We start from the raw sequence: 25,086 nt of genomic DNA, 5'->3' as shown, positions 1-25,086 counted from the left end.
CCCCTTAAGGAACGGAGACACGTGAAGTGTTGGATCCATGAACTTTTATCGATCCATGGAACTGGTTATCAATCCATGTGCTGTTATGGATCCATGGAATTGATTATTGGTCCATGAGCTGTTATCAAACCATGGAACTAGTTATCAATCCATGAGCTGTTATTGATCCATGAGCTGTGATGGATCCATGGAATTGATTATTGGTCCATGAGCTGTTATTGATCCATGAGCTGTTATTGGATGTCTCCAGCCCTGCTCTCCAGAGCTCAGTCTGTCCCCAGGCAGGGCCTGGAGTTTTCCCCTCCCGCCACTGTCCCGCAGCAGCGCCCGGTCACTTCTTCTGGAGGAATTTCATTTTACTGCCTGCAGAGAAAAAACAGCATTAGGAGCTGTAGGTGAGAGTGGTGAGTCCCTGGCAAAGGTGCCCAGAGAAGCTGTGGCTGCCCTGGATCCCTGGAAATGTCCCAGGCCAGGTTGGATGGGGCTTGGAGCAGCCTGGGAGAGTGGAAGGTGTCCCTGCTCAGGGCAGAACTGGTCCTTTCCTACCCAAATCATTGTGGGATTCTATGAGCTGGAGGACTCCAGGACTCATTAGGGTGAGGAACTGAAGGTGGAAAGTCACACAAGATACTAAAGCTTAAAAAGAAAAGAAAAATCTTACAAAGTGTTCAGTGTCCCCTGAAGCAGTAAATATAAAGAAGGGAAAACAAGTGCAGAAAGTAAAGAAGGAGTCTTCCCCTCCATGTAACAAATTCAAATTATTCAATAGCTAAAACTAATTTAAAAAAAAATTAACAATGAACAAAACCAAGGGGTGTTCCTTTACCAAGACTGCGAAGGATTTTGTTCATTCCAGTTCGTTCCGTCTCTGGAATAGTCTCCAAATACTCCAAGGCACGGACCTCAAAAAGGCCTAAAGAGAAAAAAAAATTTAAAATTAAAAATCACTCACCAAATGAGTTACTCCATCTTTTAGCTCATACCATCATGATTAACAAAGCCACGAAAGGAAACCCTGCACATTGTGTGTGTAAGCTGCAGGATCAAGGAGAAAGGAGAGGGATGCAGAAATTCTTTGCTTTATAAACTGAATTATTTTGAGCAATTTGAAGGGGCTATTCCACATGACACAACTCCAACAGCAGAAACAGGCAGCACCGCACTTTAAAAGGGAGGCTGTGAAGCAAACTTGAAACGAGAAGGTGATGCCAAAACAAGACAGAGCAGGGTGGTGGCACAGCTACCTCTGGCCAGGTTCTTGCTGAGCTCGCGGTCCTGGATGAAGCCGGCGAACATCTGCGTCTCCATGAAGCAGTGCAGGAAGTGGCGCACGGTGCGCGAGCCGTGCGACTTGCGGAAGGGCTCGCGCTGGAACACGCGCTCGCCCTGCTCCGTCACGCTCATGTGCAGAGAGTAGTGCCCCACGATCTCCACGAAGAACTGCACGAAAGCCTCTGACACCAGAGAGTTCAGGGTCATGGCACCTGTGGGGAGGTGCCTTAGGTTACAATACAAGATGGAAACAAAAGTATGGATTCTGTCCCCATGTGTTGCAGCATGATCTCCTGGCACATATTCTCTGCTAATGGGCCATCTTTAAACCAGCTGGGGCAATCATCTTTATCTTTCCCATGACCCACCCTTCATCCAGGAGGTATCACCTGTTAATGGGCCATTGTTAAAAACTGGGTGTGGCAGCGATTCTTATCTCTGTGGGAATTACCTCCTGTTAATGGGCCATTGTTACAAACTGGGTGTGGCAGTGATCTTTATCTCCTGGCACACATTATCTGCTAATGGGCCATCTTTAAACCAGCTGGGACAATCATCTTTATCTTTCCACAGCCCATCCTCCCTCCAGGAGATATCTCCTGTTCATGGCCATTGAGTCCCAGTGCATGACTGATAAAATTCCATCATCCCACTGGGAGATGCTCCAGCCAGGGCAGGAGCCAAGCCTTTCCTACCCAGAGAAAAACTGAGATTTGGAACACCAGAGCACCTTTCCCACTGGATTCCAGAGGAAAGCCAGACCTTTCCACATCATCCCTGGACCTTTAGAGGAAACTGCACCTTCTCCAGGAGCACTGCTCCAGCTGAACCACATCTGCCACTGCAGGAGGATGCAGCCACCATTGAATGGCACTGCTGCCACCACCCTGACTGACTGATGGGTGTCAGCTTGGATTCTGACTCTGGCAGGGTTTGGGATTGCTCTTTGGAATACTGTATTTCTATTTTAATTCTCCTAGTAAGGAACTGTTATTCCTAATTCCCGTATCTTTGCCTGAGAGCCCCTTAATTTCAAAATTATAATTTGGAGGGAGTTTACATTCTCAATTTCAAAGAGAGGCTCCTGTCTTTATTGGCAGATACCTGTCCTTCAAACCAGGACAGGAGAGCATTTGGCACTTTGGTCATTCCTCTCCTAAAGGATGAGTGGCTTTTTTAGACAGCTCAGTCTCTTTTTGTGTTGGCTGCCTCAGACTAGGATATTCCAGGGGATTGATATCAAAGAAGTCTCAGCTCCAATATTCAATTTCCCAATGGCAACTTTCTGTTGCAGCTGGGACAAGTTTGGTTCTAATGCTTTTTCAGAATTTAAAACATCCATAATTTCATTTCCCCTGTCAAACATCTGGTGTGTAATCAGCTGTCATCTAACAACAGGCTAAGTTTAATCCTCTTCAACCATTAGGCAAACTACAGAAGACAAACTCTATGGAAAATAAACTTTGTTGTTACAGAATTATATAATTTGCTGGTGCCATTCTCTCAAGCCACTCAAGTTTTTAAATTTCTCACACTTCCTTATCTGATGAATCTTGCATAAAGCAGTTTAATTTTGAAAATGATCAGCCAGATTACCCTTTAAAATACAGAAATTTGCTACTTTCTCTGAGAAACACATTGTCTCTGCCACTTAGAAAAGTACAATAAAATTCAAACCTGATCTGATGCTGTTGGTCCAAAGGAAACTACAGTTCTGCACACACTAATTGTGAAAGGAGGAAGTGTCAGCACACCAAACTTCTCACACATTCACAAGATGTTCTCAGCAAGATCACAGGGAAACAGCTAAAATGTCACTTCTTAGCATTTATTTAAATTTGCTCATTTTTATCAGCTCCATGGTAGAGATCTGCTAATGCACTTTTCCACAGAAAGTACCTTGTGTGTCACTCTGCCCGTGTGACAGGATTTCACTCCGTTCTTCCAGGATTTGTACAAGTGCAGCCTGGAGTTTATGGGGCAGGATCTCATCCTCATCTGATACCTACAGACAGAAATGGCCAAGGAAGGATTTCTGTGTTATTCCCATCAGCAGGAGAACCAGGGGGTAGATTAGAAATATTCATAAAGCAGTTAGAGGGGGGTTATTCTGTGATATATCTTCAGGGATGCAATATATTTAAATATCTTTATCTTGCAGCCACAGAAATTAAACACATTTGCTCAACATGCCCCAAATACATTTTATTAGAGTCACACACACAACTGGCCACCACACAGACTCAGGCTTATTTCACCAGTAAGACACACAAAAACAATAAAAATCTGATGAGAAAATACAACAGGTCTCAATAATATGGTTAAAAAATGCCCCAATCCTTTAATACCTTTCTCCAGTATTGCAGGCTGCAATGCAAAACACAACAGTGAGGCAAGGAAAAGGAGAAGCAAATATCCTGAACTAGTAAAATAATCCCCAGTATTTTAATAGCTGCTTATCTGGGGATGTAGAAGCACTTTTGGGGAAGTTCAGTAGAGAACCCCAAATGAACTATGATAATTTGTTTCCTAGACTGTCATTCCTTAGAAAAACAACAATCAAAATCAACAACCAACCTCCAGCTGGATGAGAAAGTGGTGTACAGAACAGGGAGAGACAGACAAAGAGCAGCAGAGAATCTCAGGGATCCCCTTCACAGAAGAAACCAAGTAATAGTTTTTAAACTCAGCTCAGACAAGCAGCATCTTTGGCTTTGCAGAGCCCTCCACCTCATGAAACCTCAACCTTGCACTGAGGATTTGTAAGCCTGTTCCCTTCTCTGTTACAAGGTATTTCTTCAGCCATTGGAGTCTCCATATGAACACCAGCTCCTCCAGATTTATTTTTATTATTTTCTTTCATCAATGCCTTTTCCTGGCATAAACCCATGAGTTACTGCTGCTGTTATTTCACTCACCTCTTGCAAGAACTTGTCAGCACAAAGATCAACAATCAGAACCTGGGGAGACATAGAAAACACACTGACTAATAACCAGGTATGTTGCTGTATAGAAAAAAAAAAAAAACAACAGGTTTTTAATTTGTTTTTTAAATGTAGGATGTTCTTTAAATAAGGCTGTCACACATAAAACACAAGTTTTGCCTAAGTGCAGCCTGTCCCTGATAACAGTGAATATTATTTATTTTTGATAAGGCTGGAACAGCCTGACATTTGTCAGGCAAATTCACCAAGTGGCTCATAGAAGTTTGAGAGTTTACACAGAGACATAATCCAGAGATTATTCCAGAGAGGTCAACCTCATCCCACTGACACTGTGTGTGTCTCACACATCCTCACCTCTTCTATGGGCAGGTCCTGGAGCTGTGGCAGGGAGCAGGAGAGGATGCCAATGAGGAACGGGGTGGGAGAGCACACGATGTCAATCATGGAAGCTGGTAGGACAGGGATGTAGGTGTGCTGCCAGGTGAAGGGGTAAAGTGTTGCCACTGCAGCGTGCCCACACTTAGACAGAGTGCTGGAGAGAAGCACAGGCAGGGTGGTCAGTGCCTGCCTCAGGACAGGATGGAAATGCTCAGGGCAGTGACACTCGTGTACAGTCTGTGAAGCAGCAGAGGCCCCATGCACCCACTTTCAACTCAGTTCTGGGGAGCTAAAACCACCATCAACCCAGGCTAAAGAGGCAAAAAGGAAACATTCCCTTATCTCCTCTTGTGTAAACAGCATACTGCAAATTCTAGGCATGCACATGCAGTATGGAGAGTGCAGAAGGTTTTCAAACAGAACTAATTGCAAAACCAGACAAGCTTGGACATGGGACAGGTCCAAACACTGAAGAAACAACAATATCCAGTGACTGCATGGAAGAACTGCTCAGACTCATCTCTCACCTCAAGTTGTCAGCCACAAAGATGACCCTCCTTTCCAGCAGGAGGGAGGCAAAGACCCGGATGGTGTGGGAGACACTCAGGCACTGCAAGAGGCACTCGAAGTCCACGTGCTCCAGGCGGGAGTCCAAGGGGCGGCACAGCTCCATCACCTGAGGGGACACAGGCACAGCAGGGCTGGGGGAGCAGCCAGCCAGGGACCCCCAGCCTGCAGCACAGGGGCCTGAGCTCAGAGCTCAGCACAGGCTGCAGCTCCTCCTGAGGGGTAGGAGCAGGGATGGGACACAGGGAGCTGGGCCAGGGGAGCTCAGGTTGGATTTTGGGAAAGGTTCTTCCCCCAGAGGGTGCTGGCACAGCCCAGGCTCCCCAGGCAATGGGTACAGCCCTGAGGCTGCCAGAGCTGCAGGAGAGTTTGGACAGTGCTCAGGGATGCACAGGATGGGATTTGGGATGCCCTGTGCAGGGCAGGGGTTGGACTGGAAGATCCTTGTGGGTCCATTCCAGCTCAGGATATTCTCTGAATCCATGATCCTACAGAGAATCCTATAACAACTGACACGGGGCAGCACAGAAGAGTGCCCCAGAAGCTCTTCATTAAGAAGCAGGGAACCACTCCCACAGCAAACAGGTTTCTGGGACAGTCTCCCTTCCAACTTCCAGACTAATTGTTTCCAGGCACTGCTGTGCAGTTTGCAAAGAGCCTGTGTGCCCCAGAGAGAGCAGGCTGAGCTCTGTCACCTCATCCCCTGCTCCTGGCAGGAAGCTCCTGACGGTGATGGTGCGTCCCGGGGCGGGGAACGGAGCCTCCATCACGCTGCGCATGAAGGGGTGCACCAGGGCTGGGGACATCTCCCTCCTCTTCTCCACCTCGTCCAGGATCTGCAGGGAAACACACAGGCCTTGGGTCACTGCTGCTGCTGACAGAGGGGACAATCCATCAGAGCATTCCCATGGAGAAGGCTCCAGCACAGACCCACAGCCCTCTGCCACCTCGCTTGGGAGCTCTGTGAAATTCATCTCAAATGTCTGAACACTCAAACAGGAACAGCTCCTGTGAGCACAGCTCTCCAGCCTCCTGCTACTGGAAGGAAATGCCTTGTATGAAGTAATCAAATTCTCATTATTTGGAGGAGTTAAGAGGAGCAGCACACATTCCCCTCACCCAGAAACCTCCCTGAAAAGCTGTTCTAGAAACTCTGTGCTCCAACAATCAGAACCATCTTTCACCAAAGCTTGTCCCTGTACTCTTCTGCAATAACTGCCCTTTATCTGCAGCAGCTTTCCCCAGTCCTCACCTCCCCTCCTCATGGTACTACAAAAACCAGGGGAGATCCAACCCCATCCCAAACTGATTTTCCATTGCCAAGTCACAGAAGGGGAGGATGAAGGGGCACCCTCAGTAACACCAGGAGGTCCCTCCTGGCAGTAACTGCAGAAGGATTTGTGTGCTGGCTGACAAGGCTCAGCACCAGTGTTTGATTTCCCTGCTCAAAGCAGAGACAGAGAGGAAGCAGCACTCTCCTGGGATGAGCTGCAATCTCCAAGCCTGACAGAGAGCCCCCAGTCACTGTGGGGAGGCTGTCAGGGCTCAGGACAGGCTGTGCCAGCTCACCTTGGAGAAGAGGTTGAAGCAGCCCAGGCGGCTCACGATGCAGTACACCTCGGGCAGGCGCTTCCCTTTCCCTTCTGGCTGAAAGGCAACAGCAACAGCTCTGCTGACAACAGGGGGGCAAGGAACAACCCAGCACCCACACTGCAGCTGATCTGCAGAATTCCTTCTGCTGCAGCCCCTCCTACACTTAAGAGTATGAAGGTTCTCAGGGAACACCCAGTTCCAGGAGCTGGCTCATGCCCAGAGCCCGTTCCACCATTTCTGGGCACCATCCTGACCCTTCCCTCTGCATCCCAAGGGCTGGCACCACCACAGCAGCCCAGGATGGGTAACCCAGGAGGGAAAGTCACACCCTGACAGTGCCCAGGCAGTGCTGTCTGCACCCCCAGCCCTCCCAGAGATGCTCACCAGGAGTTTCCTGCAGTACCCGAACCAGCGGCTGCCGTCCTCCCCCGTCAGCACGAAGGAAAAGGTTTCACTGGGGAACCAAGGCAGAGTCAGGGTTAAACTCACCACACAGCTCAGGGCAGAGACTGACAAAGCACACAGACTCCTTCTGTCATGCTGACAAGGGCCAAGGCACGATTACAAGGACTTTGGGATCTATTCAGAGTAAAAACTTGCATCCCATGAGCTTTAATCATCTCTCCCCCTTCCCAGCTGCTCTCACTGAGCTTTTCTCTCTCTCCTCCTTCCCAGCTGCTTCCCCACTCAGCCAAGAAGCAGCAGAAGCATTTCCAGCCCCAGGAGCTGGCCTTGGACAAACTCTTCCTCCTCACAGGAAAGGGAGCAGCAGCCCCTCCACACCTCATCTTCCCTCCCACCACAGGGATTTCCTGGATCCTTTTCCCTTTTCCCCTGCTCTGGTTGCAGCTCCTCTGGCACACTCCAAAGCTTTCAGCATTGCCTGTCTCAGTCACAAGAATCCAAAACCAAGTCTTTACCTTTTAAGGTCTGAGGAAGGGAACCAGTCTTTGGGATCTGGAAAGCAGAATTTGGGAATGACCTTTAGCCTCTCTTCAGTATCCTTTGATGGTCTGAAGGGATGTTCAGGCTGGAGGGGTAACAGATGCACTTGAAGTCACTGAAGTTGGTGCACAGCTACAGCATTCAAAATACAGAAAGCATCTTCCTGACACTTCCAAAGGCTGATCCATCACATAGCTAATGCACAGGTACAGTGAGCATATTCTGACTATTAGCAGATTCCCAGATCTCTCTTGCATTTTTCCTGCTGATTGGACCTTTGTAAAATGACCCAGCTTGGTAAGGACAGAGTAAGGATCTACAAGCATGGCTAAATTTATTGGAAAATGAATGTAGAAATGACCCCCCAAACAATGTCTGGGGCAGCTGCCTTGTTTGCACCCCTGGGAGATTTTAAAACACTAATAGGAACAGGAATGTGTTCAGCTTTTGATGTGCAGATCACTCATAACTAAAGTGCAAAAACTGTCCCTGAATCACATGTCCCATCACATGTGGGTTCAAATCAAATCCCTCAAGGACACCAGGACACTTTCCATGCTCAAAACTGCCCAGAAAGGACAAAAGAAAGGTGTTCAGCTAAGAGACTCCATAAGAAATGTAAGGAAATTTTACACATTTAAGTAGGAAATGCCCCCGAGAAATGAAAATTTTATGTAATAAAGTTGATTTTAGGCACTCAGCACACCCAGGCTATTCCAGTGTCCCAAGCTGTGACAGCACAAAGTGTTAGGAAAACAGAACAGCATTTTCACAGAGTAACAGTTGTAAAAAAGCTTAGATGTCCTTGGGCACACAGCCCAAAACAGAGGTGACAGCAGATTACTCGGAAGCAAAGCTAATATTAGAAGGGAGATATTAGAAGGGAGACACCCAATCTCACACACTGTCCCATTTAAAGTCACTCACCAAAACACTTCCACTTGAGCAGAGTATAAATAAATACTGATAAAATCATTTGTAGTGTCAGTGCCTTTATAAAAACCAGTACAGAGCAGGAGGGGAACCCTGCAGTGCCCTTCCCAAAGGCAATGGGCAGATTGAGAGGCTGCACCAGGGAAAAGCCAAATCTGCTGCATTCCCTTCTTCCTCCCAACACCCTAAAGTGTGCACTTTTAGCAGATATTATTTGGGGGTGTTCAGTTTTACCCACTAAATTAACACTCTGCACTCTTTGTGGCTGTAGCTCCTTACTCATCTTGTGAACCCAAGGCATTTACACACTTGATAGTTATTGGCTCACAAATCCTTCAGGCAGCAGGAACTGGGACACTGTGGAACCTGCTGGGATCCCACAGAACCTCACTAAATGGATCTGACATCTCCTCTATGTGGATGACATGCAGACTCCTCAATAATCCCTGGCTTTTTCCTGATGGCACAGCCAGAATTCCTGGCTCTGTTCTGTTTGCAGTGGAAAGCAGCAGGTATGAGCCCAGGCAGTGACAGCTGAATATTCATCTCAATCTGGTACCACAGAAACACCAAGGCTCCATCTCAGCTTCCCAACTCAGGACACTGAGCTGTAATTCAGTCACACACTGGTTTTGTCACCCATTTGGGCTGAACAGCTTATTTCAAAGGGCTTGGTTTAACTACAGCACTTCAACTTCCACAGATCTCCTGGTTTTGGAGGCTTGTAAAAACAGCTTTGCCATTTTATTATTATTATTATTATTATTATTATTCAAATCAGTATAAATAAGCATAAAATCCCTGGGATCCCAGTTCCTGTGCACCATCAGTGTTTCATTCCTGGTTTGTAAAGGACAGCCTGCCAGGATGAGGTTCCTGCCAGCTTTGGGACAGAGCTCTGCACTCCTTCCTCTCCCTCAGCTGGCACCAAATACCCCATGGCTTCATGAAATTTGAATTAAAGAGGAACCTCCCTAGTTCAAAAAAGACAAACTCATTATCAAGACATATCCAACAACCTCCTGACACTACACATTAGGTGTGTAACAGAGCAAGGTGCTTCATTCCAAACCCAGATCCTGAGTGTAGTTTAGGAGGGGAGACAAGAGCTCAGCAGTTCCCTGGGCAGGTTTCCATGCAGCTCCTACCTTGCTGGGGAACTGCTGGATGATGTGGGGTGTGTAGGTGACCTCAGATGCCTTCTTGTGCAGGGACACCACCACGAAGAGCTCAAAGAGCCTCTGCTCCTGCAGCTCGATGAGGTCCCGCTCCAGGGTCTGGTAGTGTGGGTTCCTCCTGGAGGCAGAGTGCCTCAGGCACCTGTGGGGACCTGGGGAGAGGGACAAATCCCAAACCAGCCTGTGGCTGCCACTGCCACACACCTACAGGCACAGAAGAGCACTCAGCCTTGCCATCTGAGGGGGAAAAGGGATGGGTGGGTTTGTTCAGCATCCAAATGATGTCTGTGGGACATGGGGTGTCAGTGTCAGCTCCTCATGCACAGAGCTGCTCTTCTCCTGAGAACAAGTGACAGGAGGAGAGGAAATAACCTCAGATTGCACTGGAGGAGGTTTAGATTGGATATCAGGGACAATTTCTTCACTGGAATGGTTGTTAAGCATTGGCACAGGCTGCCCAGGGCAGTGGTGGAGTCACCATCCCTGGAGGTGTTTAAAAAATGTGTGGATGTGGCACTTGAGGATGTGGCTTAGTGGTGAGTGTGGTGGTGGTGCTGGGTTGATGATTAGACTTGATGACCTTAGAGGTCTTTCCCAACCTTAACAATTTCAGGATTCTGTGATTCAGACAGGGAGCACTGACCTGGCAGCAGCTCTGCACACCCCCCTGACAGATACTGAGATTTCTGCTGCTGCCCTGATGTTCTTACACAGAGTGACACCACGGGGTGGCAGGGAGTGAACCCCAGCTGCCTGAACTCAGGGAGCCACTCCAAACACCAGGGGCACTCAGGAGGGGCAGAGGCAGCTCCCTGGGCAGGACACCCCCAGGCTGGGCTGTCCTGACAGGCAGCACAGGCTCACAAGCACAGGCACAGCCCTCTGACGTCAGGAATTCCTGTGGCCCAGGCACCGTGACACATTCTGGACACTTTCAAACAACTCTTCCATCAGGCACTGACTCAATCACTGTAATTCTGCTGAGATTCTTCACTCTCCACCACTCTCCTTAACATAAATGGAGCTTCACCTTTCATTCCAAGTTAAAGCCTTTTGAATGTTTGCCTCCAAGTAAAGGAAACACCTAAAATAATTCATAGGATCCTTGAATGGCTTGAAGGGACCTCAAAGCTCATCCAGTGTCACCTCCTGCCAAGGGCAAGGACACCTTCCACTGTCCCAGCTGCTCCAAGCCCCATCCAGCCTGGCCTTGGGCACTTCCAGTGATCCAGGGGCAGCCACAGCTGCTCTGGGCACCCTGTGCCAGATCCTTCTGTTTAATGTCCTCACATGGAAGCTAAAAGCAGCTAAAACCAAGTAGGTGTTTCAGATCTGGAGTTTGGGTCTATGATCCAGCTCAGGACATTGGAATCAGACAAATACTCAGGTGAATTCTCCCCAGAGGAAAGGACATTTCACAGCATTACATAAAACAGAACCAAGGGAAGGAGTCAGGAGGGAAATGATCTCAAACAGCAGCAGCAAAAGTGATGAGGAACAACCTCCCACAAGCTATGCCACCAAACCAAAAACGACTCTGCTTCTGGTGACTGGCAGATTAATGCCATTAAACCTCAAGGGCTCAGGGGAAGTGGCACAAATAGAGGTTGGTTTGTCACAGCAAGAGCTCCCAGACTTGGCCATGTGGCCTCTGAGAGGCTCCTGTCCCTGTCCCAGCAGATCCCACACGTCAGTGTGCTCATCCCATCCCAGCCCAGGCAGGGGTGCAGTGCTGTGGGACAGGACCAGCCCCTGTGATTCACTCACTTTTGGGCTGATTTTCCGTATCGCTTTCATTGCCACTGGTTTCACCTGAAACACACAGAGTTTTCACTTATTAGCCATGCAGAAGGAAGATGGGCAACACCCAAAGTTGGGAAAGAGAGAGAGCCTGAGACTCATCAGATCAGCATCCCTCAGAGCTGCCCACCAATCCTGCCCAAAGCAGCAGCCAAGGGCAGCTGGGAAATGTGTCACAACAGCAAATTTCAAAAAGCAGAGCTGGTACCAAGCCAGTGCTGTCAGTGAATGACCTGCAGGTCAGCTGAACACAGGCAAAAAACACAAACCAGCTGGTTGGTTAAAGCTGCTCTAAAGTTTAACACAGTAACTATAAATAAAAACCCTACTATGGCTACACAATCAGAACAAGGCACACAGATGATGAGTACAGTAGGCAGAGATGGTTCTCATGCCAAGTGGTTTTCTGAGGAACTTTTGCTTTAATCTGCTTTTGTGAAAAAGCACTTTTAACCAGCAGCCCAGCTCTCCAGGCTCAGAATCCTCCCCTTGTGACAGTGTTAAATTTGGCTTAGGCAAGTGCTCCTTGAGCTGAAAGCTCAACTGCAGCCACAAGTCTGGGGCTTGCACTGTGTCAGCATGAGGTGGTGGTGCCAGTTCAGGGGCAGAGGAACTCTGTCACTCAGGGTGTTTAGAGCACAGACAGTGCTGCTGGAGACCCCAGTACCTTTCACTGGAGCTGCTTCCCTCCCAGCAGGACTGAGCAGCTTCACTTTCTTCTTTCCACGCTTGGAATCAAAGATCTCCTGTATTTTCAGCACCAGCTGAAATCCAAAGCAGAAGCAGAGGTTAATGTGGGGGTCCAGAGAAGGTCCAGGTGCCAACAGGAGGGCAGCCCAACAGCCACCACCCAGAACTTGGGGAAAGCTGCCCAAATCCTGCAGGAACCTGGCTCAGAGGCCAGCTCACTGGATAAAGAAGGAGCACAATTTCTGCTGCAAGAGAGGGATCCCTGTCAGCACAGCTCAAAGCTGACACCAGACTGCACAAGCATTCTGGAAATTGTCACACTTGCCTTCCCAAATAGAAGTGACAAACTGTCTGGCACCAGATCTCCATTTTCTATGCAAAGGCACTTGCAAGAACATCTTACAAATCCCCCAGCACAGAGAACTCAGAACATGCACCCCAGCACCCAACTCCTTCCTGCCCAGAAAAAGCAGAGCTCTCTCACTGTAGCTTGGGGGTTGGTTTTTGAGTTGGTTTTTGGGTTTGCTGCTGTAGTTGGATTTCAGCTCAAGTCTCCAAAAGCACAAGTGAGGCTGCTCCAAGCACAGGCCCTGCCCCAGCTGTCTGTGGAATGGAAGGATGATGCACTCTGAGCAACCTGCTCTAGTGGAAGCTGTCCCTGCCCATGGCAGGGGCTGCAATGAGGTGGAATTTAAGGGCCTTTCCACCCAAACCATTCTGTGATTTTGCACAAATGCAGACAGACAGTGGGACAGAACAATGGGTCTGTACTGCAGGACCACACACCTGGTCCACTGGGGAAAAAAAACAGGGAAAAAGCACAGCCCAGTGCAGACTAAGCCACAGGCATGAAAGAAGGGTCAGCATTTTGACACTGTGTTGGTGCTGGTAATCTTCATTCCACTGGTCACAGCAGCCTTAAAGCCAAAGTCCTGACACTTTGTGTGTCCCTGTCACAGACTCTCTGTGCTTTCTCCTCACCTGCCAGTGCCCCAGGGGCTCCTGGCTCCCCACATCAAAGGCAGCTCTTGATTCATGAGAAGAGGGATTTACCCTAAATGCAGGCAGCAGGTCAAGTTCATTCCTGCCTCAAGAATTCATTAAACTGAACACAGGAGGGTGGGGCCCAGCCATTTGTCATCACAAATACAGCATAAAAAGAAATATATTAAAGAGAACCTGTTTGTTCAGCTCAAGCATTTAATCTCCAGATTAGCAAACCAGGCTTTTTTTTTTCTTCTTTTCCAATAAATTTCTCCCCATTTTCTGCCTCAGCCAAGCCCTCCCAGCACGAGGAGGCTGCAGGGAACAAACAGCCCTCTGCAGAGAGCAGTGCTCCTCCTGCCAAATCTGCCTTCTTGCCCTTTTTATCCAGCCTTACCTAGTAGATCTTTATTTCTGTCCTGATTTTTGTGCAGCTGAGTCACCATCCTGGGTGTGTTTAAGGCAGCCATGTGTTTCTTAGGCAAAAGGTTTTGTCTTTTTAGACCCCAATCCTTTTCTCAACCTCTCAAGCAATCTTGGCTCTATTCCTCATGAGCAAAGAGAGTAAAGTGCTCTTCCTGCATGTAAATTGTTACCAGATTTTTGGAGTAGGTTTGCTTTTGGAGAACATTTTATTTTCCCTCTCCAAATGAGAGATACTCTCCATCACAGCATTTTTACAATCTTGCCATCTCCTTCCTAATTTTCCAGACCTAGGGCTTGTTTAAAAACACAGACAGAAGTTACTTGATACTCCAAAGCACTTTAAAGGTTTGAAAAGTCCTTTGCAGCTGCCCAACTCTACCTCAGTCTTGTGCAATCTGAGCAAATACACGTGATTTTCAGATGAAATAAAGATCTCCTGAAGTGAAATGATTTTACCACTGCAAAAATAAGTTCTTGCCACTACCACAACTGGAATTTGAATCCCATGCAGCTGCAGCTGCCCTTCTACAGCACGTGGTGCCTTTTATCACTGAGGGATGTGAGCTGGTAACCAACACAAGGATCTAGAAACCTTCCCAAGGCACCAAAGGAGGGTCAGAACAGTCCTCTGTGTGAAGGTGGATTAAAACTCTTCCTCACCCCTCTGGGCTCAGCAGCATCACTGTCTCTGCAGCCAGGCAGGAGGCAGAGCAGTATGAAGGGTTTGTGAAATGCTCATCCCTGAGAGTTCCTCTGCACCTTTCAACTATGAACCAGCTGCTCCTGATGCCAGTCCAGAACTCCAAGGAACCAAGGGCCCCACAGCCATCCCACAGCTCAGTGGAACACCAGGATCAGTCTGGGAAGTCACTGGGAGCAGAGTGGAACATCCACACACTGTTCCAGAGCTGCCCCTGCACAAACCCAGCCCCATCCCACCCCATGGAAACACTGGGAGCAGGCCTTGGGTGACAAAGCACGAGGAAGGGCCTGTGCTCACACAGAGCCCTGACCTGCAGGACAACACTGAGCACTTTGTCAACAAAAACACCACTGTCCCAGCCAGAACTGGCACTCAGGTCCCCAAACAGCAGCCCTGCCACTTGGAGAGGGAATGGCAGGAGCAGCAGTGCCAATCACCTGCCTGGTCCACAGCTCTGTGGCCACTCACAGAGCAGCAAGAGCTTGAAATGCCAGGCAAGAACTGAAAGTTTCCCACTTGAATCTCACCCAGGGCAGGTTCTTCCTCCTGCTGGCAGCCTCCACTGCTCGGAACAGCTTCCACTCAGACAGAGTGACAGGCAGAGAGGTCTCCTTCCCCAGCTTCCCTTGGAAACTTGTCTGGAAGGGCTTCAGCTCCAGTGACTTGCGGCTGAGGAAGGGAGGCTTTGGGGGAGGCTGGAAAACAGAAGCAGAAGAGAGAGCCAAGCTTGAGATTGAGTTTTGGTCCAAGGTCACAGGCAGAGGAGTCAGATTACAGCTGGAAAATCTGCTCTTCCAAGCTGTCCATCCCACCTCCCCACTCAAGCATCTCACCAAATCTCCATTGCTCCTACTCTTTTGCTCCTTAATCAGCTGTCATGGCTGTTCCTTATTTACATTAATAACAAGCAATAAAACAATAAGGAAAACCAATGACTTGACAGTGTGGAATGTGAGGCTGGGGATGAGGACAAACAAAGGTCCTGGTGAGAATGATTCTGCAAACACCTGACCCTACCTTGGGAGGCCTGCTGATGCTCCGGGGAGGGGGCAGCTTCCAGACAGATGGGACCTTCCACAGGGGCAAGGGCAGTGCTCTGATGTCTTCATAAGGATTTTCCTTTGTAGGACCTGGAAAAAGCATTGGATGGGGGATTTATGAAAGGAGATAAAGCCCTGTGATTTTTGCCAGGGATATAAGTGGGGAGAACTTGCAGTTGTCTGCCTTTAACAGGGTCTGAGAAACCTCTTTAAAGCTGGATGAGGTTCCCACCACATCCTTCTAACCCACTGCCATCAACTTGGCAAACTGCACATGGAGTCAGCAGAACAAAACACTTCTTCTCCTGCAGAGCAAGCAGCTCTATTGCAAAGCAGCTCATTCTGGCAGTGTTCACACTGATCTCTGTGCAACGCTCAAGCAAAGCATTCCAAGAGCTAATAAAGGAATCAGTGTAGCACAGGCCAACTCCAGTGACCTCCCATGACATCTGCAATCAGGCTGTTCATGTGCACATGTCACCAACACCAACAAAGAACCCCAGATGGGGAAAACCTTAAAAACCCCCAGAGCTGGAAAGAGCCTCAACGCACCCTCACCTTCACTCCTCCCTCCCCAGCACAACTGCCACCCTCAAGAAGAGCCCCAGAAGCAGAGGCACATACAGATAATGTCCTCATAGATGTTGTCCTCAGACTGAGTGTGGGCCAGCCTGGATCCTGCAGTGCCATTTGTCTCCTCCCGAGGTCTGTGCGAGCCGCCGGCCGCCAGCCGCTTGCGGAAGCCCTGGATGTCCTCAAACTCAAAAGATTTCCTAGAGGAAAACCAGTGTCACTTCTGCTAAAGGCACCTGCTGGAGTTGCTGTCTGCTGCCTCCCTCCTTGGAGCACCCAGCACAGGGATGCTCCACTCTGGATTCACATTTCCAAGGGCTGAGGTCTAAGCCCAGGGAGCAGCTCAGCCTCTCGCTCCCACCCCGTGGGATGGGGGAAGGAACCAGAGGGTAAAAAGAGACAAAACACGTGCATGGGTTGAGATAAAGATAGTTTGGATGGCAAAGCAAAAGCTGCACAAGCAGGGAAAGCAAAACAAGGGATTCATTCCCTATTTCCTTCAGCAGGCAGGAGTTTAGCCATGCCCAGGGCTCTTTCATGCATAACAGTGACTCTAAATGTTCCCCCTTCTTGCTTCTTCCCCAGTTTTTACTGCTGAGCAGAACACCACAGGGTCTGGAACATCCCTGTGGTCAGCTGGGGTCAGCTGTCCTTGCTGTGTCCCCTCCCAGCTCTCCATACACTGCTGTGTTACCAGTATTTTCATCACAACCCCAAACACAGCATCACACAAGATGCCAAGAAGAAAATTATCCCAGCCAAAGCCAGCACACCAAGTGAGTCCTACTCACTTTCTCTGGGGGTTTTGTTAAGTAAGAAAGGGAGCTGGAGGCTCCATGGCCAAGCACCCTCCAAGCAGGCATGGCCAGACCCATCCTGTCAGAGGCAAGAACCCAAACCATGTTTTGCAGACTTGCAGCAGCTCAGAACCAGGGCACTGCTTCCTACTGGCCTCTCCTGCTCATGCTCAGGGTGTTCATGCCTTTGTGGGCTGGCATTTCCATCCACTTAGCCATTATTTTGAAATTAGAGCACTGAGGTCACAGAGGAGCTGGCAGGGATTTAACCCATCACCATCATCATAAAATTTGAGCTGTTGCTGCACACTTTGCCATAGTGGAAGGTTTCAGAACTTCAAGCCACATTTCTGCTGGTACTGAGCACACCAGTCCAGCACAGGCAGCTCACCTGTGAGCAGGATTTGCATCAAACCACCTCAGAAGGGTATGGGAAAGAGAGAAAACCAGCCAAACCTACTGCAAGAGCAGTACCCACAGCCTCAAGCAACAAGAGAATCTTTCACTCCCCAAAAAGCCAAACACTCAGCAGCCACAGTGCCCCAAGAGAAAGCTACTGTGCCATCCCCAAATTGCAGCTGAGGGCAGGAGCAGGCAAGGAGCAGGCAGGGAGCAGGCAGGGAGCAGGCAGGTCTCTCCCTGGGGCCAGCATATTGTCACTCCACTCTGTTCTAAGGTGTGGGCTGATTTCTTCTTGGAACCTGGAGCCTTCTTTGCAAGACTGTCAGCAGCAAAAGCAGGATACTTTCACCCAAGAACATCTTTTCCCCATGAAAAGAGGCATCACCACCAGCAGCACCTCCACAAGGGCACCATGCTAAGCAAGCTGCTTGAACCCATCTAGAAAGTGATTTAGGGAAATGTTTCAGACATGAGGGATGAATTATGTACCTCTGGGCTCTCCCTCTGATCCTCCTGCTGGCTGTTTTCTTCTCAGGGCTGTTGGAGGATGACACCAAGTCCCTCCCACACTGTTTTTGCCGGGGAGCTTCCCTGGTGGCACTGGCATCCCGACGAGCACCAGCACCCTTCTCTGCCAGGTAGCGGAAAGTCCTGCGAGGTTTGGGGGGTGGATCAGGAGCTGGCTCCTCCTCTTGCCCCTCAACCTCAGAGTAAATGTTCCTCAAGCTCCTCTCCGCCCTGCAGAGAGGGTCCACTCCTTTCATTTGCAGTTCTCTTTCCGTGGAGCCAGAGTTGCCTCGCTTCTTCTGAAGGTCCAAGTGAACAGGAGAGGTTCTGCCAGGCAGGGGGGGATCTGCTCTCCTCCACAGAGCTTGTGAGGTATAGAAGTTCCCTGGGGGCAGTGTGACCCCCGGGGTCAGGATGCCTGTTTGCCCCTCTCCTTTCTGCTTGGCTCGGGAAGCTGGGCCACCACAGTCCCTGCCCTGCCAGCAGCTCCGCGCATCTTCCCTGAAATCCAACCCCAGGCTCTTCGGATCCTTGGAGCCAGCCTTTCTGCCATTCCCTGTGCATTCTGCCTTCCCTTTGGGCGGTGCATTGGGATCATACTTTACCCCGAAGTCCCGCGGCTGCTGCCTGTCCCTGCTGCAGCCCCGTGTCCTGCCCTCCCACTGGGTGATTTTCTGCCGGATGTTGCGGCAGTGGCTGCGGGACAGGGTCAGCGCGGCGGCGCGGGAGAAGCCGCTGTCCCCACCGCCCGTGGGGTGCATGGCAGGGGCCAGAGCGCTCACACACAGCCCATGGCCGGCCCCGGCCACCCCCTCCCGTGTCCTGCACACATCCAAGCTGCCACCACACTCCGAAGTGCTCAGCGCTGTCACAGAGTCCTGGCTGGCTGATCCGACCTGCGGGCAAAAAAACAAATCCCATCAGCTGCACCCCAGCCGTGCTCCCACCCCAAAATCCCAGCTGCTCCCTGGCAATTGCTGCGGGACATTCCTCCCCAAATCACATCCTGCACTCAGGAAGGCTTCCAGAGCTCCCCACAGGGGCTGTCTGTGCACACATCTGGGGGGGTGAGCGAAAGGGACTGAGGCTTCAGGATTAACAAACACACACAGCAGGCACAGAACACCCTGAGGGATCCCAAGCATCCGAACTCAAGGAAATTGTTTAATGGCAGAGGAACACAGCAGAGTGGATCTCAGCCAGCCCTTCTGCAGGAGTGCAGCTCCTCCTGATGCTCAGCAGTACAGACAAATCCCTGTGGCACCTGAGCTCCACACTCAGCAGAGACACAGCAGGACAGAGGCACCAGGGCAGCTTTAACTAAAAGGAACCACATCTGCTTCTCCAGAGAGGAGCTGCTGCTTCACACAGGATGAGAAGAGCTGTGGTGGCTGGGAAGAGCCCAGCTCTGGCAGTGCATCCTCCTCCCAGAAGTGCTCTCTTGCTCCACAACACAAGTGAAAACCTGCCTGGTGTTGTTTGTCAACACCTGACCTAAATTTGCCATCCAAGAGACTGGAGGGCAGTGGTGCCCAGCCTGTGGCTTGCAGCCAGGGGAGTTTCAAAATGCAGAAGAAACAGATGAGTTCTCATCTTCAAGTGAAAAATCACCCCAAGTTTAGATCAGTAGAGAAGGAATGCTAAAGAAACACTCTGGCTTCTTTTGCCCAAGCAGAGCCTGCACAAACAGGAGATGTGCTCTTTGAGACTTCCCACACATGTAATCCAGGGGATACAGCACACATCCTCCAGATAATCCAGCAAGGAATGCAGGTGAAACCACAAGGGGGAACTGGGCTGGCTCTACAGACCCAGCACATGCAGGTCCAGCTGGCCTCAGTACAGACATTTCCTGGATGGAATCCTCTCAGCCCTGGAGCCCTTTGGCTCTACCTGTGGCTCACAAGGCATCCCCAGTATTCCCAGATACGCCAGCACAGCTGAGAACTCATCTGGACAGAAGACAGAAACCCATAGGCTATAACAAGCCCCATGCCTCCCTTTCTCTGGGCAATTATCCCATTTCAGAAATCCCAGCCCTCCAGCTGTATTTAACAATCTCTTTTTGCAGTAGGAGACAAGTGCTCAGCTCAGGCCAGGGGCCACACTGGCTCTGGTAACATTCCCCTGGCACCAAGAAGTCTCCCTGCAACAGGCAGGGAAACAGCAGAATTCCACACAGGCACAAAAGCAGAGGATCCCTGCAGAAAGCAGCCAGACCTGCTCCAGGTGGGACCAGAGGCCAGTGCCACACCAAGGCTCCAGCTGACAGAGCCAGGCAGCTGCCACTGCCACCCTGGGCACGTGTCCTGCACTGCCACTGCCACCACACCCGGCCAGCACTGAGTCACCACAGCCCGGCAGAGCCAGGGATGGGCAGCAAACCAAGCTGGGACACAGAGGAGCTTCAACCTGCCTGGCAAGGGGTCATGTCCCACTCCCCAGGCTGGGTGTGGAGAGCCCCAGGCACAGCAGAACCACACCCTGCCCACTGCTGGAGCCACACCTCCAATTCCAGGGCTCGGGGCTATCCCTGGAGCTGCTGATCTGCTCGGCAGAGGCATCTGAGGTGCAATTAAAAGCAAAGCACCCGGCTTGGCAGAGCTACTTGATGGTACTAGTGAGAAAGCTCAGTGGTCAAGGATGTCCCAGGCAGCTCAGGGATGGTTTGGGCACACATGGTACCAAGCCTTGGCTCTGCTGCACTCTCCCCCTCTGCCAAAGCAGCACAGTTGCTGTGGGAAGCAGCTCCCTGTCTCCAGCCTGGGCTCCTGCAGGCTGGAATTGCTCAGCCCATTGTCCCAGACAGCTGCTGGTAACTCTCCCACTCAGCAGTGAATGGGATAAACTTGGACAATCTGGGTAAGCCCCAAGCTGGGGATATTTGCTCCATCATCAGCCCTCTGTCCCTCATCAGCATTCCAGCCTGTCCTCAGTGCTTCCACAGCCACTGCAGACCCTCTTCCTGCACCAGTGAGGGGCCCCTGCCCTCTCCTATAAATAGACATTGCTGCCAAAACATCCTGAGCCAGGGCAGAGCCATCCTTCCTCCCTGTGTGTCTGCAAGCCCTGATTAGCAGACAGGAAAGCAGCTTTCCCTCTGCTGTGCCCTGAGCACCAGGACACTGCCCAGACAGACAGACAGACAGGGCTCCACCAGCCCCATCACAGCCCAGCTGCACACCAGCATCCCCCAGTGCCTGCCAGGCCTGCAGACACAGCAAGGGTGGGTGCAGGACTGGCACAGGGGATGCTGCAGGGTGGAGCAAGGGTTCATCCACAGCACTAAACAAGCCCAGCACTCACAGCCCATGCCCACAGCTGCTCTGATTCCCAACAGAACAGCTGCTCTCTCCTAAAATGCTCCAGCTGTCAGCTCCTCTGGGAGCAGCCTGGCAAAACATCCACAGAGAATCATGGAAAATGCTTGGGAGGGAACCACAAGGATCATCCAGTCCAACTCCTGGCCCTGCACAGGACACTCCTGGAGCTCTGGCAGTGCACACTCCCTCTTCAGTGCCCCACCACCCTCTGGGGGAAGAACCTTTTCCTGACATCCAATGCCACCCATGAGGACAAATGACAGCCCAGAGGAGGCTGAGTAGCCCTGCACAGCTTTCCAGGTGGGTCCATCCTTGCTGTGCCCAAACTGGGCAGCTCTGCTGGCTGCCAGCCTGCCCCACATCCTTCCTGCCACAGCTCACTTTGGGAAGGCTGCAACAAAAACTGCCTGTGCTGCAGCTTCCTCAGCCAGCCAGACACATCCATTTCTGCTTCCTCAGCTCAAGCCATGGCCAAAGTTAATGCTCCTGCCCTCTGCCACTGCCCAGGTCCCTGCTCCCATGGTAAGGCACAACCAGGAGCTGAGAAATGTGGAGGAGAAGCTCAGCCTAGGCCAGCACATGGAATTCCAGAATCCCAGAATGGGTTGGGTTGGACTGGAAGGGACCTTGAAGCTCCTCTTCTTCCACCTCCTCTCATGGGCAGGGACACCTTCCACTGTCCCATGTTGCTCCAAGCCCCATCCAGCCTGGCCTTGGACATGCAGGAATGGGATCCACAGATGGTCGAGCACAAGCCTGAAGTTCTCCCTGCTCAGTGCTGCTCCCTGGACTGTCTCTTCCAAAATATCCATCCAAGGAGGAGAGGAATGCAGCTTTTCACCTGCCCAGGCTTGCTATTAAGAACCAGGCATTTAATCTCAGCTCATCACGTGAGCCCAGGCAAGGCTAGAGACTGATCTTTGGTGAAGAAAGAGCACACTGGGGTGGTGTGATCCAAGTTAAGTAACCCTTAAATGCAGTCCAGGACAGGCTAAAACACAGTTCAGGGACACAGAGCTGGCAGAGACCACCTGGATCAGGCAGCTAGCACTTGTATGAAGCACTACACAAATCATTCCTGCCACAGAATAACCAGACTTGTGACTGCTTCCATCCCGACCTCCCTTCCAAACTCCTTCAGTGGCCCCAGTGTGCTTCTCAGTATTTCCAGAGAAGTCAAATTTATCATCCTTATTGCATCAGGATTTAGAGGAGCTCGGTGCAGTCAAGAGTTATTTCACTGGAAGCAGCAGTTTGGGGGAAAATTACATAATTTCTAGACAAAACATCACCCATTTCTGCCAAAAGACTGCCTGTCTGACCCATGCTGTTTGGAAGCTCCCAAAGCAGAAGAATAAGGCACGTTCACAGCACATGACAGGTAGCCCCGACTTTTTTCAGCCCTGAAAGCCAGAGAGCACACCACACATTTTCCATGCAAAGCCTTGAGACAATCCCATTTCCTGAAACCACATTCTTAAGGAGAGAAAGCTGCCAGTGCTGTTCCAGAATAAATCCCTGTCTAGTGCTGAGGTCAGGCTGGAAGCCCCAGCAGCCAGAGCACCCCACAGCAGAGGCACAGAGAGAACAGAGGCACTGCCACAGCACCTTACCTTGTCCTGGGAACACCACACTGCCTGGACCAGCCCGTGCAGCTCTGAGGCAATCCCAGTCCTTTTGTGAAAGCTGTGCAGCCCTAAACCACCCCAGAGTCCTTGTCGCCAAGCCTCCCGTCTTAGTAGCCAAATAAAAATCAGTTTCTGGTCTTGTGCAGCTCAGGGAAGCTGGCAGCTCGTTCCTGGAGGGAAAGGATCCTTTCCAGAGCTCTCAGCTACTCCCATTCTGCTCCTCTCCAGAGCCAGCCCGAAGCTCCTCTGAACAGCTCTGCCATGCTGATGCCTCAAAGACATGGGCAGCACCAAGCAAGAGATTTTATATCAAAATAAGTAACTCTTCAGGAATGCAGCATGCTTAGTCATTTCCATCTCGATACAAAGCTACTCTAACCACGAGGTATTAACTCTTTCTGTGCTGCTGCATCTCCTGCTGAGGGGCAGTTCTGCCTCATTAGATCCACAGCCACAGCTCCTGGACACAGAAAATGGGCTGCTAATCCCAATTACACAGCAAAAGGAGGTTAAGTCTGGCCTTTGCCATGGGTTTTAAGACTTTCCTACTGACTGCCTTTTTCTAAAGTGATGAAATTCAGCTTCTTGAAAGCAAGTTTTTTTTCAAGATACAAAAAAAACCAAATCAGAGCACTTCCAACATGTAAGCCCTGAAGGCTGCTACACCAGAGGGCACATGGACAGAACCCACAATGTACTATTTTTAAAGTCGTGGGTTTTTAACCTGACTCACAGTATCTGAATGCCCAGGGTAGCAATACGACAACAGCAATTGACTCACCCCTACAGCCCGGGCTGGCTGCCAGCCCCAGGAATGCTGCAGCTGCACACAAGAACTGAGGCAAAAGCTGGGCATGGAGTTAAAAATCAAACACGACTTATCCTGGAGCAGTTCCTGGAGCAGAATCTCACCATCACAGGTGAGATTCCAAAGGAAAGTCACAGAGCCTGTGTGGCTTTGCATGGGCCACCACCAAGCAGTCATCCCTTTGGGAATGTCTCAGCCAGGAGGTTCAAAGGGTGCAGACCAAGGCAGCACCAGAAAACCTCTCAGACATCACTCAGATAATGTGTTCCAGAGCTGCCCACTGAGTCACATCCATATTATGTTATTATAACTGAAAGACTGAGATAATTTTGCCAAGCAGCACTAGGACTCAAGGTCAGATCCTCCAGCCACCAGTACCCAAACACACATTTCCAGGAGCTGGTTTCCCTGCAACTTCCCTCCTGCTTTCCTTCCATCACTCGCTGATGCCAGGAGGAATTGCCCCAGCAGTGCCTGGGCTCTGTCACAGCCAGGCCACGTCCAGGTCACTGGGGCAGAGGGGTGTGTGTATGCACTGAACTGGGGAAGGCAAGGGGAGCCCAGGGAGCTCTGTAACCACTCAGCCCCACACACCTCAGTGCAACAAAGCACAAATATCCAGTGAGACCTAAACCACCAGAGCCCAGCGTGTGTAACACTCACAGAGCCATCAGAGAGCGGTGGGGGTGACAGAGACCCTGTGCAGTGTGACCTGCTCTGCTCAGACACGGACACCTCCAGCAGGATGGCCTCGGACATCCCCGAGGGAACGCTCTGCACAGCCCTGGGCAGCCCAGGCTGCATCGCCCCCAGCGGGAGAATCTCCCCTCAGCTCAGCGGGGCCCTCCCGTGTGTCCGGCTGTGCCCAGCACCGCACACCCGGCCGGGTCCGCCCGGCACCTCCCCGCAGGCACCTGGGCGAGTGGGGGAGACGAGCTCACCCCAAGCCCGGCTCCCCTTGCGGGCTGGGTCTCCTCAGGCAGGCACCTGCTTCCCCCGCTCCCTCACACACGGCAAGATGCTGCACCGGCCGCTGCCCGCAGCCGGGACACGGGGACCCCTCGGGGCCCGCAGCCCCGAGCCGGCCGCCACTGCGGGGAGCCCCAAACGCCCCGGGCCACCCGCTCGCCCTCCCGGCGGAGCCCCCGCCCGATCCCACCGCCCCCCGCTCCGTCTCACCGCGGCCTCGGCCCGCTCCCCGCTCCGCTCCCGCTGGACGCTCCCGGCGTGCACGGAACCACCGCCCATTGGCTGCCGTAGCCATCACTCAAACATTAATCCTGCCTTCTCCCCGCCCCAGAGTGTCAGGAGCCATTTCTCGTTGGTTGACGCGGCCGTCACTCAGAAGAAGGCCCCGCCCCCACCGCGCCCCGTCCCGTGTCTCCGCGGCCTCGGCCCGCTCCCGCAGGGCGCTCCCGGCGCTCACGGAGCCACCGTCCATTGGCTGCTGTGGCTGTCACTCAGACCGAGATCCCACCCTCACCCCGCCCCAGGGCGCACAGAGCCATCTCCCATTGGCTGGCATGGCTGTCACTCAGGAGATTATCCCGCCCCCTTCCCTCAGGGTTCTCAGAGCCGCTTCACAGACGGGGTT

At 51.2% G+C, this 25,086-nt stretch overlaps 1 protein-coding gene across 3 annotated transcripts; it reads right to left on the bottom strand.

Moving 5' to 3' along the window:
- Positions 1-24: 24 nt before the first annotated feature.
- DENND2C (DENN domain containing 2C) lies at positions 25-25,023 on the bottom strand. 3 transcript variants are annotated; one of them, XM_079327116.1, is made up of 20 exons: positions 24,672-25,023; positions 17,716-18,629; positions 16,079-16,227; positions 15,432-15,544; positions 14,942-15,109; positions 12,279-12,375; positions 11,579-11,623; positions 9,782-9,963; positions 7,676-7,785; positions 7,140-7,209; positions 6,732-6,809; positions 5,858-5,998; positions 5,123-5,271; positions 4,572-4,749; positions 4,191-4,232; positions 3,172-3,277; positions 1,245-1,484; positions 827-913; positions 214-363; positions 25-118 (listed from the first exon to the last, which is right to left on the bottom strand). In XM_079327116.1, exons 1-19 carry the CDS (start codon positions 24,738-24,740, stop codon positions 332-334), a joined length of 2,970 nt encoding a protein of 989 aa, XP_079183242.1. In that variant the 5' UTR covers positions 24,741-25,023; the 3' UTR covers positions 25-118; positions 214-331. The 3 variants fall into 3 exon arrangements, with proteins under 3 accessions (XP_079183242.1, XP_079183243.1, XP_079183244.1); XM_079327117.1 differs by having other exon boundaries at positions 24,434-24,680; XM_079327118.1 differs by lacking the exons at positions 25-118; positions 214-363; positions 827-913; positions 1,245-1,484 and adding an exon at positions 3,621-3,639.
- Positions 25,024-25,086: the final 63 nt, after the last annotated feature.

This window comes from Erithacus rubecula (assembly GCF_903797595.1).
Source record: "Erithacus rubecula genome assembly, chromosome: 26".
Classification (NCBI taxonomy): domain Eukaryota; kingdom Metazoa; phylum Chordata; class Aves; order Passeriformes; family Muscicapidae; genus Erithacus; species Erithacus rubecula.
The sequence above is the reverse complement of the archived record's forward strand: the minus strand, read 5'-3'. Positions and strand labels throughout refer to the sequence as shown.